Below are 12,480 nucleotides of genomic sequence, written 5' to 3'. Positions count from 1 at the left end.
TTACCGCATGGATTCTAGGTTCAAGGGAGAATTCTGAGATGACAAGTGATTATGAAATTTCTGTTTAAATCACTCTTGTTAATGTCGCATTTGCCAAAGCAAGTCACATGACCAAACTCAGACTCAGTGTGAAGAGAAAGAATTCCCAGAGGCCTGCTTCATTGGAGGCCATCCATGTAATAAATGGCCCATCATAAACTAAAAAAATGTTTTAAATCAAAATGTTTAAAACTTACATAAATACAGATTCAAAATTAGGTTACTTGGAAAATCCAGCTGATGTTCTAGAGCTTTGTAAGATGGCACTGGTATTTGGGGATTTTTTTTAGTGGCTTGTGGGGCTATAAAAACTCACCAGATTAGCCCTGACCAGTTTGGCTCAGTGGATAGAGCGTCGGGCTGTGGACTGAAAGGTGCCAGGTTCAATTCCGGTCGAGGGCATGTACCTTGGTTACAGGCTTAATCCCCAGTGGGGGGCGTGCAAGAGGCAGCTGATCGATGTTTCTAACGCTCTATCCCTCTCCCTCCTCTCTGTAAAAAATCAATAAAACAATATTTTAAAAGAAAAAAACCCTCACCAGATTAGCCCAACCACGACAACCAATCAATCCATCAATATTTATTGAGCACCTATTAAGTCATTATCACGATGCAGAGTGGCATGGAAGACACGTTTTCCTGTATATGGGATGCCCGCAATGGAGTCAGAGAAAACAAATAGTAAAAACAATGTGGGAAACAGAATAAGGCAGAATGTCACTAAGTGCTTAGTTGTCCCATATAGAATGCAAAGTAGTAAAGAATTTAAAACTTCCAGTTATACTTTGTTCTGATGAGGCTTGCAACACATGGAGACATGGTCTAAGCGTTGGGATAACCTTTGATAATCCAAGTCTGAGCACGTAGACTGGACCATGGCTACCGCCTGGCTCTCCCGGTCCTGCTCTCCGAGGGGGAGAGCACTGCATTATGGGTACGGAAAGCGAGGGAAGTCAGCCACCTGAGAGGGGATTAGACCTTCTCACATCCGAGCCCTTGTCCTCTGAGAAGGCAGGTGCCTTGCAAGTCAATTTTGCAGCGTCTGCCTGGTTCCTTTTGTCTTTAGCAAACCACACTCGGGGCCTAGTGCTCATTCAACTGCCCTGGGCGGCAGACAGCTGAGGAGTCATGCTGACCTCTGGGCATGTGATGGCTTTGGAACAGCAACGTATCCCAGACAGGGAGGACTGAAGAGCAAGGAAGAACTAACACCATGACCTGACCGGTTTGGCTCAGTGGATGGAGTGTTGGCCTGTGGACTGAAGGGTCCCAGGTTCCATTCCGGTCAAGGGCATGTACCTTGGTTGTGGGCACATCCCCAGTGGGGGGTGTGCAGGAGGCAGCTGGTTGATGTTTCTCTCTCATCGATGTTTCTAACTCTCTCTCTCCCTTCCTCTCTGTAAAAAATCAATAAAATATATTTTAAATTTTTTTTTTAAAAAAAGAACTAACACCAATTCAACACCTACTTGTGTTCAGACACTGTTAGACCCTGTGGATAAAAAATAAATTACACTGGTGCCTGCCTCAGGAGAGCTCACAGTCTGGTAAGCAGGCAGATCAAGTGCTGCAATAGGGGCATGAACGGTGTGCCCAGCGAGAGGCGGCCCAGCTCTGAGGGCAAAGGGAGCGTTCTGGCTGCAGCTAGGGAAAGCCTGCCAAGCAGTGGTGCCCAAGGTCAGTTCTGAAGAATTAACTGGGGGGATTCCTGACAGGCGATATGGCCGTCTGCAACGTCGTGGAGACACACGGAGGAACGGGAAACCGTTTGCGAAGGCTGGAGGTGAGGGAACAGTCCCCGCAAGTGAAGGAGACAGGGCAGGAAGGCGGGCGAGGGCCAGCTTACAAACCACCCTGGGAAGGAGTTAGTTCAGTCCTTATCCTGAGTGATAAGAAACATTACGTGATGTTAAGCAGAGTAAGGATATAGTTACGTCTTCAGCCTCGAGACAGCACTGCCAAGTGGAACTGCCCGTGTTTTATCATCTTTGTTCAGTGTGGTAGCCGTGAGCCACAGGTGGCTGTTGAACACTAACTGCTTTCACAGGGCGTCCCTCCGGTCAAGGCGGCTTCCTTCACTGAGCGTCTATTTCTCATTCACACAGCAGCCCGTGCAGGTGTGTGTGGAGCAGCCTCCCATACGGGCCGGCCCCGGGCCCCTCCTGGCTTGTGGATCCCTCCATCTCCTTGGCCTCAGAGCCCTTATCTCCAGGTGGGAAAAGAGATAGAACAGGAAGGATCACACAGAAGGCTTTTAATGGCTACTATTCCTCCCTTTTCATTGGCTCAAAATCAGTCATATGACCCCCCTGAGATGTAAGTGGGGTGGACAGCGTATTCCTCGGGCAGCACCACCTCCTGGAACAGCTGTGCACTATGCATGGGGGCGCCAGTCCTTGGTAGGCAGCAGGTCATTGCCGCCACATCCCAGCAGGTTATGTTGATGGTCCCCGCGGCTCTTTGGTCTGTTCCTCGCCATTGTTTCCATACCATCGACTGGGCCCCTCTCTTATCTCCTCCCACATCCTCAGGGTATGTCTATGGTTTGCTCCTATTTTCCAGTTGTTTTACAGAGCCTGGCTGTCTAACCGGCCACACTCAGAATCTCTCTGGAATTTAGTTCTATGTAAAAGCACTCTGCACGAGGTAAGGAAATAACTGGCAAGTGGGTGGGGTACAGGGTTACGGAGGGCCTAGTCACAGAGTGCGTACCTAGGCCCTCTATAGCTCCAGTGTGGAAGTGTACAGACATGAGCAAGTTGGATCTGCCTGGCCCTAAGAGGAAAATATTGAATTTAGCATCCCCACGTATTCTGTAAACTGCTCAGCATTAAGGGGGCTGTTAAAGAGGTTACGTGGTGAGAGGTTTCAGTGATTATCTCTTTTTTAAAATGTTTTCCTCACATTCTTTCTTTCTTTCTTTTATAATTCTTTTTAAAAAAATATATTTTATTGATTTTTTACAGAGAGGAAGGGAGAGGGATAGAGAGTCAGAAACATCCATGAGAGAGAAACATCGATCAGCTGCCTCCTGCACACTCCCTACCGGGGATGTGCCCGCAACCACGGTACATGCCCTTGACCAGAATTGAACCTGGGACCCCCCAGTCCGCAGGGCGATGCTCTATCCACTGAGCCAAACCAGCTAGGGCCTTTTATAATTCTTTATTGTTGAAAGTATTATATATGTCTCCCCTTCCCCCCCAATTATATCTTTAAAATTATTACACATATGTTCTAGGGCTCAGGTGAAATGAGTTCAATCCAGATTTTGACCAAGAACTACCAATCTGCTGCTTTGTATGAGGCGCTTCTATTGAGATCTGAGACCAGGGGTGGGCAAACTTTTTGACTCGAGGGCCACAATGGGTTCTTAAACTGGACCGGAGGGCCGGAACAAAAGCATGGATGGAGTGTTTGTGTGAACTAATATAAATTCAAAGTAAACATCATTACATAAAAGGGTATGGTCTTTGTTTTTTAGTTTTATTCATTTCAAACGGGCCGGATCTGGCCCGCGGGCCGTAGTTTGCCCACGGCTGTCTTAGACCATAGGAAGAAGAGAACGTCCTTGGGCCAGCCTCTGTCCTCAAGCGTTTCCATCCTTTATTGTTAAACTAGGGGCCCAGGGCACGAATTCCTGCACCTTGAAAGGAACTGTGGGCTGTGAGGCTGCGGAGGGCACATGGGTGGGTCTCAGCCCATCCTCCGCGCCCCCGCCCGCCCGGCCCCTCCCGCCATGGCCCCAGTCCCCAGTCTGCTGGCAACGCCATACCTGCTCGCACCTGCTGATGGTGCGGAGGGATTGGGGCCGGCGCCAGGAGCGGGTGCGAGTGGGGCTGGCACCATCAGCGGGTGCGAGTGGCGGCTGCTGCCCCGATTGCCCCTCAGGAGCAGGGGGAGGTGAAGAAGCCCTCAGGGGCGATCAGGGCTAGCGGCCACCACTTGCACCTACTGATGGTGATCGGGACCAGTGCCAGGCACCAGCAGCGGGTGCGAGTGGGGCCAGCATCGGTAGCAGGTGCTAGCGCCAGGCACGACTGCAGCACGTGGGAGCAAAGAATTTTCAGTAACCACTAGAGCAGTGGTTCTCAACCTTCCTAATGCCTCAACCCTTTAATACGCCGGGTACTCGTATGTGGGCATATCTGCATGTGGGAGGACCCGCCTGGAGACGGATAGAGGAGCGGTGTCTCAGTTCCTAAGACCATCAAAAATATGTGGTTTCCGATGGTCTTAGGCGATCCCTGTGAAAGGGTCGTTCGACCCCCAAAGGGGTCTCGACCCACAGGTTGAGAACCGCTGCACTAGAGGCTCGTCTTGATGACAGCAACCAGTACCCCATCTTAGTCTGGTGCACCTGCTCACCTGCTCCACCATCCCGCCGGCCAACGCCCGCCATGTTCCTCACACGCCCCCTGGTGGTCAGCGCACCTCATAGCAACCAGTTGTTCTGGTTGTTCCACCATTTGGTCTATTTGCATGTTAGCCTTTTATTATATAGGATAGCCTTTTGTTGCGCAAATTCTTACCAAAATGTATGTCTCTGAAGTGATATATTTTGGACATAGGAACAAAGTGTAGTGTGGCTGGGCCCCAGCAAGTGATATATTTTAATGCTGCCTGTGGTGATAACTCTTATGGTCACAGAGACTGTGAAACAGGATTCAAATCCTTAAACTTATGGTGATCTGAGAGGAGAAAATTTGAAAATGATACAAGAGGATATCTTAGAGGCTGCTTTCTAATCTTCACTCAAAATCTCTGCCAGATAAATTACTAACCTTCATGTCAAGAGCATGAAAGATCCATTTCTTAAATTTCCACTAAGCCCGAGCAAGAAGATATAATTTCTCTCTAGCTTATTTTTACTCAATTCCACAAAATGAAAATAATGGCTTTCACCCACTTTCCTTTCAAGATTAGCTCTGGGCTAATGGGGGAAATTTCACTGTAAAGAAAAGGTACTGCCCGGCCAGCATGGCTCAGTGGTTGAGCGTCGACCTATGAACCAGGAGGTCACAGTTCAATTTCCGGGCAGGGCACACACCAGGGTTATGGGCTCGATCCCCAGTGTGGGGCGTGCAGGAGGCAGCTGATCAATGATTCTCTCTCACCATTGGTATTTCTATCTCTCCCTCCCTCTTCCTTCCTCTCTGAAATCAATAAAAAATATATTTTTTTAAAGAAAAGGTGCTATTACAGAGAGGCAGGCTTCCTTTTATCCCAGTACCACTGCTTGCAGTAACACATACCTGGAGTGAAGAAAAGGATTTCTTATTAACTAATATATAAAATTACCTGCTCTGCCCAACCGCATAGTCCACATAAAGGCCAAACTGGAGTGTGTGAATCAAGAGCTGGAGAGGAAATTCATGCAATCGGAATGTGAATTCTTCGCAGAGTCTTTGGCAGACTGGCGACCAGGGAGTGCCCTACGGGAGGCACCCGTGTCAAGGTTCCAGCCAACCTGGAATCTGCCAGCCATGAGCAGAAACTCTGCTCCGAGAATTCCACTCTGGTGAACAGCGGATGCTGAGCTCAGAAACGAACCAGACACAGGCCACATGCGAGGGAGCATCACTGCTTTCCAAGGAGCCCTCAGACCAGCGGCCTGGAGCAGGGCCTGGGGCAGGGTCTGGGGCCCCACTGAGGGGGAGAGGGGAGGGGTGCTGCAACCCCAGCAGGCACGTGGCTGGGTTCTGGATTTCGGGTACCATTTTGTGGTAATGAGGACCTGGGCCATTTCCTTAAGCTTGACTTCTTACCTATCAATAAAAGTGGGTGGTGTTGAGTCTGTGTTTTCCAATCCCCAGGGGGCTAGGGAGATCCAGGGGGCGAGTCTCAGTTTTCAAAATGACGAGCAGAAACCCTGCTCTACAGAAACCCTGTGCCTGAGAGCCTGGCAGCGTAGGCTGATGGAGGCCCACTTTCTGCACTCTGGGCTGGAGCAATTTAGGCTCAGAACGGTCACACGAATTGTTCCATGCTAGTTACCAGCTACTTATAGGTCTTTAATCATATGGGAAATGTTTGTTAGGAAATAATATTTTGTAAAACTCATTCAAAGTAGAGCTCCTGAGAGAAGAGTAATCTATCTATATAAAAGCCTAAGTGACCGGGTGACCTGACGACCAGATGACCGGCCAGTAGCTATGATGCGCACTGACCACCAGGGGGCAGGCACTCAATGTAGGAGCTGCCCCCTGATGGTCAGTACACTCCCACAGCCGGAGCGCCGCTCAGCTGACAGACGGGTGCCAGACGCGGGTCTCAGGGCCGGCGAGCACAGCTGCTGCTGTGTGAGTTTCTCTCATGGACACTCCCCCTGTGCGTCCCAGCTGCAGTGGTGGCAGGTGCAGCAGGCCGGGATGAGCGGGAGCGGTGCAGCGCCCAGCCTGGGCTCGGGCTCCTCTCTGACCGCCTGCTGCTTCGTGCACTTCTTCACGCTGTGCGGGATCAATGTAGATAGTGGGCTGGAGCCCAATGAGCTGGCAGGTAAGGCCGGGCTGTGGGAGCGTGGAGGTCTACTAATCCCCGCAGGCTAGGTCGAGGGACCCCACCGGTGCATGAGTTCGTGCACTGGGCCTCTAATAAAAGCATAAAGCCCTAGCTGGTTTGGCTTAGTGGGTAGAGTGTTGGTCTGCAACTGAAGGGTCCCAGGTTCGATTCTGGTCAGGGGCACATGCCTAGGTTGTGGGCTCGATCTCCAGGGGTGGGGGTGTGCAGGAGGCAGCCAATCAGTGATTCTCTCTCATCACTGATGTTTCTATTTCTCTCTACCTCTCCCTTTCTTTCTGAAATCAATAAAAATATATTTAAAAATCTATCTATTTATTTATCTATCTATCTATCTATCTATCTATCTAAAAAGCATATGAAAGTGCATGTTAGATGGTTGGTTCTGAAAGATGCTCTCGACCTTCGCAGCAGAGCTAACCAGGTGGACCATCGAACGTCCCTCATTCCCTCGTTCCCTCTGGGTTTTTAGGGGAGGCCTGACCAGGGTGTGGCCTGACCAGAAGTAGAACCTTCTCTTATTTTTCCATGTTGTTTGTGTTCTCTTCATGGCTGTTGGTGACCCACATGCTGCTATTGGCCTCGAAGGATGTCGTTGTCATTGTTTTCTCTGTGAGTGATGATAAAAGAGGAAAACCACAGCCTGCGTAGCAACAGCCCGTGGTGAGTTGTTGCCTTGAACAATACAGTTCTAAGAAGAATAAGCAGGACCTGGGATTTATGGTGCCAGCTCATATTCCCAGGAGGACGTGGGAGGACAGGGAAAAGGCCGCCCTGTTGGAGAGGGGGAGGAAGGAAGGAGGAGGATGAAACCTAGGCTTTGACTTAATAAGCAGAAGCCATGAGTATGTGAGTCCAACGCCGTGTGAAAGGAACCTGCCGAGTTTGATTGATGCCCCTGCAACAAGGACACAGTGAATTTATCACCCATGCGGTCGAGGGTCTGACCTCTGGGGAAACCCTTTTCAACTCAGTCCTTCAGACTCCCCCTTGAAATCTGAAGGACGTCGCTATGCATGAATCACTTCTGAGGTATCGGGAGGCCAGCCAAGGCCCCGATTCCCTGGTGTTAGTTTGGGGTTTGTTTATTCCCAACTATGCATGTGTCACACCCCTTGCCTCCAGAGCTCAGCAAACCCATAGCTGCCTTGTGCTGGGGACTCCTCAGCTTTCACACCTCACAGGGCCTCACCAGGGCAGCGTTTCTGTCTGTCCTCCTGGAGTCCTTCCAGGAGCATGAACTGAGGGTCCCTATTATTCCTATTTTTCTTAAAACAGGGGCAAGTTATTTAATTTCTTCAAGCGTCATCTTTCCCCATTCAAGCACAGCAGCCCCTTGCCTGGCTGGTGTGGCTCAGTGGTTGAGCGTCAACCTGTGATCCGGGAGTTCAAGGTTCAATTCCAGGTCAGGGCACATGGCCTAGGTTGTGGGTTCAATCGCTGGTGGGACCTGTAGGAGGCAGCTGATCAGGATTCTCTCTCATCATTAATGTTTCTCTCTCTCTTTTTCTCTCTCTCTCCCCCTCTCAAAATCAATAAAAATATTTTTTTAAAGACCTTACAAAACACAGCAGCCTCATCTTGCCTTTAAAATGCCAGTGTGCCTTATATTTGCTGCTTTAGTGTTTAAAAGTACTTTCTCATCCCTTCTTTCATTCAAACTTCAAGGCAGCCTCTCTCCTCTCCCCAAGTAGCATTATTCTCCTGACATCTCTGATAGCTAGGACTGTGGATGGCAGGTGCTCAGGGTGTTTGCTTTGGATACACAATCTTTAGAGAGATAACGTTACTGGCAAATATTAACTTTAGATATTTAGCTTCTATTTGATCATCTTCAAAGCTGTTCTCAGTGGGCAAACACACTTATCGCACGTGACATCACCAAGTTATTTCTAAGCTGCAATGACAGTGCGAAGTCAGTGATGTTCCATACCTTCTGACTGTGGCATGTAATAAACATATCGAGGAGTGATGTCATCATTTACAAGGCAGTGCACTTGCATGCCATGCTGTTACTGGCTGCCTTTGACAGCAGAATGGGAAGTGCTACGAGGAAGGAGCCTTGGTTTGAACCGCAGGTGGTCGGTTCTGCTGCTGGGAATGCTGGGATCAGAACATCTCCGGGTGATGGGCTGATGTGGGCGGAGGACAGTTCTTCCCTTTCGGCTTTGCTTTCACTTCGCATATTAATAACGTAACTTTGGAATCTTAGCTGTTTGTTGAATATTTCCCCTCAAATACTCTTGTGTCTGGAAGGACTTTATATAAATATATATAAATATATTTTATATAAATATATATAAAAATGTATATAAATCTATCTTTCTTGTTTTCTCTCAGTCTTCTTCTGTCATGTTAGATAGGCCCATGGTACCGCGGCAGGACTGTTCCAGGTAGTGCTGGGTGTTCATTCCCTTGATTTATTAAGATATAAGAGTCCCTTTTTAGGGCAGAGCAATGTATTTCACTATTGGAAAAGTTAAACATATATAGACAGGCAAAAAGAAGAAAATAAACAAAACGCTCCTCTCTCCATCCCATCTATCCACTCATGAACATCCTAGACAGCTTTCAAAATCCGAGTCTCCCCCGCTCACTGTGTGTGCATGTATGGTGCACTCAGGCACACATCCATGTATACTGTTTATATTTAATATATATTTCAGTTCTGCAAAATTTAGTAACAGCTGAATGAATATAGGACTCACATACCATAAATTCACATTTGAAGTGCATGACTCAGTGGTTTTCAGTATATTATTCACAGAGTGGTACAGCCATCCCCACTGTCTGAGCCAGCACATTTCCATCATTCCCGAAGGAAACCCCATCCCCCTTGGCAGTGACTCCCTGTGTCTGGCTTCCTCCCTAGAGAAACTCTTCAAGGCTCCTCGGTGGTGTAGACGGTATCAGAACTCCATTTATCTCGTGGCTGAGTGATGCTCCATTGCAGAGGTGTACCACAGTTCATTTGTCCATTCATCAGTTGGTGAACTCTGGGTTGTTCTCACTTGGGGGCTATTATGAATGCTGCTAGGAACATCCATGGGCAAGTACTTATGTGGCCATGGGTTTAACTCTCTTGAATATATATTTAGGATTGGAATTGCTGCGTCACATGGTAACGTTATATTTTAATTTTTGAGGAGCTGTTGAAGTGTTTTCCAAAGTGTCTGCAACATGTTCATTTCCACCAGCAACATATAAGGGTTCCAATTTCTCCACATCCTCGCCAACACTTATTATCTGTTTTTTAATTTAAAAAAAAATTATAGCCATCCTAAAATGGGTGTGAGGTGACATCTCACTGTGGTTTTGATTTGCGTTTCCCTGATGTCTAATGATGTCTTTCTATGTGCTTATTGGCCACTTTCACATATTCTTTGAAGAAACCCTATATAATAAAAGACAAATATGCTAAGTGTCCAGTCGTCTGGTTGTCTGTTCAACCAATCAAAGTGTAATATGCTAATGATATGCTAAGGCCACTCAACCACTCGCTATGACATGCACTGACCACCAGGGAGCAGATGCTCCTACTGATAGGTTAGCTTGCTGCTGCGGTCCAGCCCGTCAGGACTGAGCTAGACGGGCCAAACACACCCTGAAGCCCCCCCGCGGTCCCTCCCCGGCTGGCCAACCTCCCGTGTCCCTCTCCAGCCGCAATTGTGCACCAGTGGTGTCCCTCAGCCTGGCCTGTGCCCTCTCGCAATCTGGGACCCCTCGGGGGATGTCAGAGAGCTGGTTTTGGTCCTATCCTGCAGGCCAGGCTGAGGGACCTCACTGGTGCACGAATTTGTGTACCAGGCCTCTGGTGTCTATTAAAATCCCTTTTCCATCATTTAGTTAATTTTTGAAATGGTTGAGTTACAGAGTTCTTTATTCTGGATGAGTCTCTTATCAGAGTATGACTTGCAAATATTTTCTCCCATTCTTTGGGTTGTCGTTTCACCTTTTTTGATGGTGTTCTTTGAAACACGAAAGTTTTAAAATTTGATGAGATTCAATTTATTTTTTCTTTTGTTTTGTGTGCCTTCAATTTCATATGTAAGAAACCATTGCTTGTTTCACAGGCAGAAAGATTTACCTCCTACGTTTTTATCTAAGAGGTGCTAGTGATTACATTTAGGTCTTTAATACACTGTGGGTTCATTTCTGCATATGGTGTGACCTCGTAATATTTCACTATGTCATATACCACCATTTACTTAACGACCTCTTTATTAATGGGCATTAAGCTCTGGTAAGTACTTGCCATTAGAGCTTTGCAAACTTCCTGAATTATTTCCTGTATATAAATCTCTACAGTGGAATTGTTAGGGCAAAACCTATGCACATGGGAGCCATGGCCAAGCACTGCACACATCTGCTTCCTGGAAGGTGACAGGTTTTTCTCCTTCTGTGAAGCGTGTGACACTGCGTCCCCTGAATTCTCTTCAACTTGCAGCGTCATTTAAACACCTGTTTGCTTGTTCGAAAGGTGACAGATGAGTCTCATTGGTGCTTTGCTTGCATTTCAATTTTCAGGAAGCTCAAATGTTTTTTATGTGTTTCTTTTCTTTTTTTAAATTAAATTTGTTGGGGTGACATTGGCTTAAAACATTTGTTTTCTTTGACTTGTGTAAGGTGTCTTCCCACGAGTGCTCAGCTTTTCCTAATTGTTCGGTAAAAGCAGTTTATATATGAAAGTCACGAATCCTGTGTCTTTTAATGGAAATTTCCTCCTCCCTCGTTTATGGTGCATTTGTTCAGTTGTGGTTTCTGAGGTGCCCATGCTGCTCTCCAGGAGTCAATGCCTCCATCCTCACGGCTCCTCCTTGTGCTCGCTCCCTCCTTCTTCCTCGGCGCTTCTGTCCCTCATGGCCGACAGCGAGGACCCCTCTCCCTGCCCAGGGGCCTGCGCCCCAGACCGACCCTCGGCCCCAGGGCGCACCTGTGCCCAGGTCGGCGCACGGCTCCAGCGGCTCAGCAACAGCACAGTTCACCTGTAAAACTAGCAGATGGCGCATCTCAGGGTCCCTTTCCAGCCGGGCAAACAAAACCTCCACTCTTGGCTGTCTCTCTCTCTCCCTTTTTTATTTGCTTTTTAATATATTTTCATTGACTTCAGAGAGGAAGGGAGAGGGAGAGAGACATCAATGACGAGAGAGAATCATGGATCCTGCCTCCTGCGCGCCCCGCTCTGGGGATGGAGCCCACCCTGGCCTGTGCCCTGACCCTGACCTCCGGTTCGTAGGCGGCCGCTCAACCACTGGGCCGCTGGCGGGCCTGGCTGTCTCTCCAACGTGTTCTTTCTGCCGCTCAGAGTCCCCTTTGCTCCCAGACTCAGTGCGTGGCTGCGGCCCGGATGTCGGCGACCAGGAGGCTGCGGGCCCGGATGTCGGCGACCACGAGGCTGAGGGGCCCGGATGTCGGCGACCACGTGGCAGCGGGGCCCCGGATGTCGGCGACCAGGAGGCTGCGGGCCCGGATGTCTGCGACCACCAGGCTGCGGGCCCCGGATGTCGGCGACCACGTGGCAGCGGGGCCCCGGATGTCGGCGACCACGTGGCAGCGGGGCCCCGGATGTCGGCGACCACCTGGCAGCGGGGCCCCGGATGTCGGCGACCACGAGGCTGCGGGGCCCCTGGGTGTCGGCGACCACGTGGCTGCGGGGCCGTGGGTGTCGGTGACGACGTGTCTGAGAATCCACCGGACTCTGGGCAGCCGAGGCCGGTCTGGAGGCCCGACTCCCGTGAAGTGATTCTGCACGAGTGGCGCCTTCCTCCGCGGGGCACCCGAGTTCCCCCCGCCTCCTCCGTCCGAAGGTGCGGGGCTGGCGGGGCTGAGGCCGCGCGTGTCCCGGGCGAAGGCAGATCTGACTGCGCCGCCCGCCCGGAAAGTGGGAGCGGCCGGCTGAGCCGGAGCCGCCGGGAGCGGGCC

General features: G+C 49.6%; 1 protein-coding gene across 1 annotated transcript in view; it reads left to right on the top strand.

Moving 5' to 3' along the window:
- Nucleotides 1–1,759: 1,759 nt before the first annotated feature.
- LOC106694687 (laminin subunit alpha-3-like) overlaps nucleotides 1,760–12,480 on the top strand; it is a 97,406-nt gene continuing 86,685 nt past the window's right edge. Inside the window, 2 exon segments of the mRNA XM_023745727.1 lie at nucleotides 1,760–1,822; nucleotides 11,882–12,226. Of these exon segments, the coding sequence (XP_023601495.1) occupies nucleotides 1,760–1,822; nucleotides 11,882–12,226 (408 nt within the window).

This window comes from Myotis lucifugus, unplaced genomic scaffold (genome assembly GCF_000147115.1).
Source record: "Myotis lucifugus unplaced genomic scaffold, Myoluc2.0 scaffold_574, whole genome shotgun sequence".
NCBI classification, from domain to species: domain Eukaryota; kingdom Metazoa; phylum Chordata; class Mammalia; order Chiroptera; family Vespertilionidae; genus Myotis; species Myotis lucifugus.
Note: the sequence above shows the minus strand (reverse complement) of the source record. Positions and strands in the feature narration are given on the sequence as shown.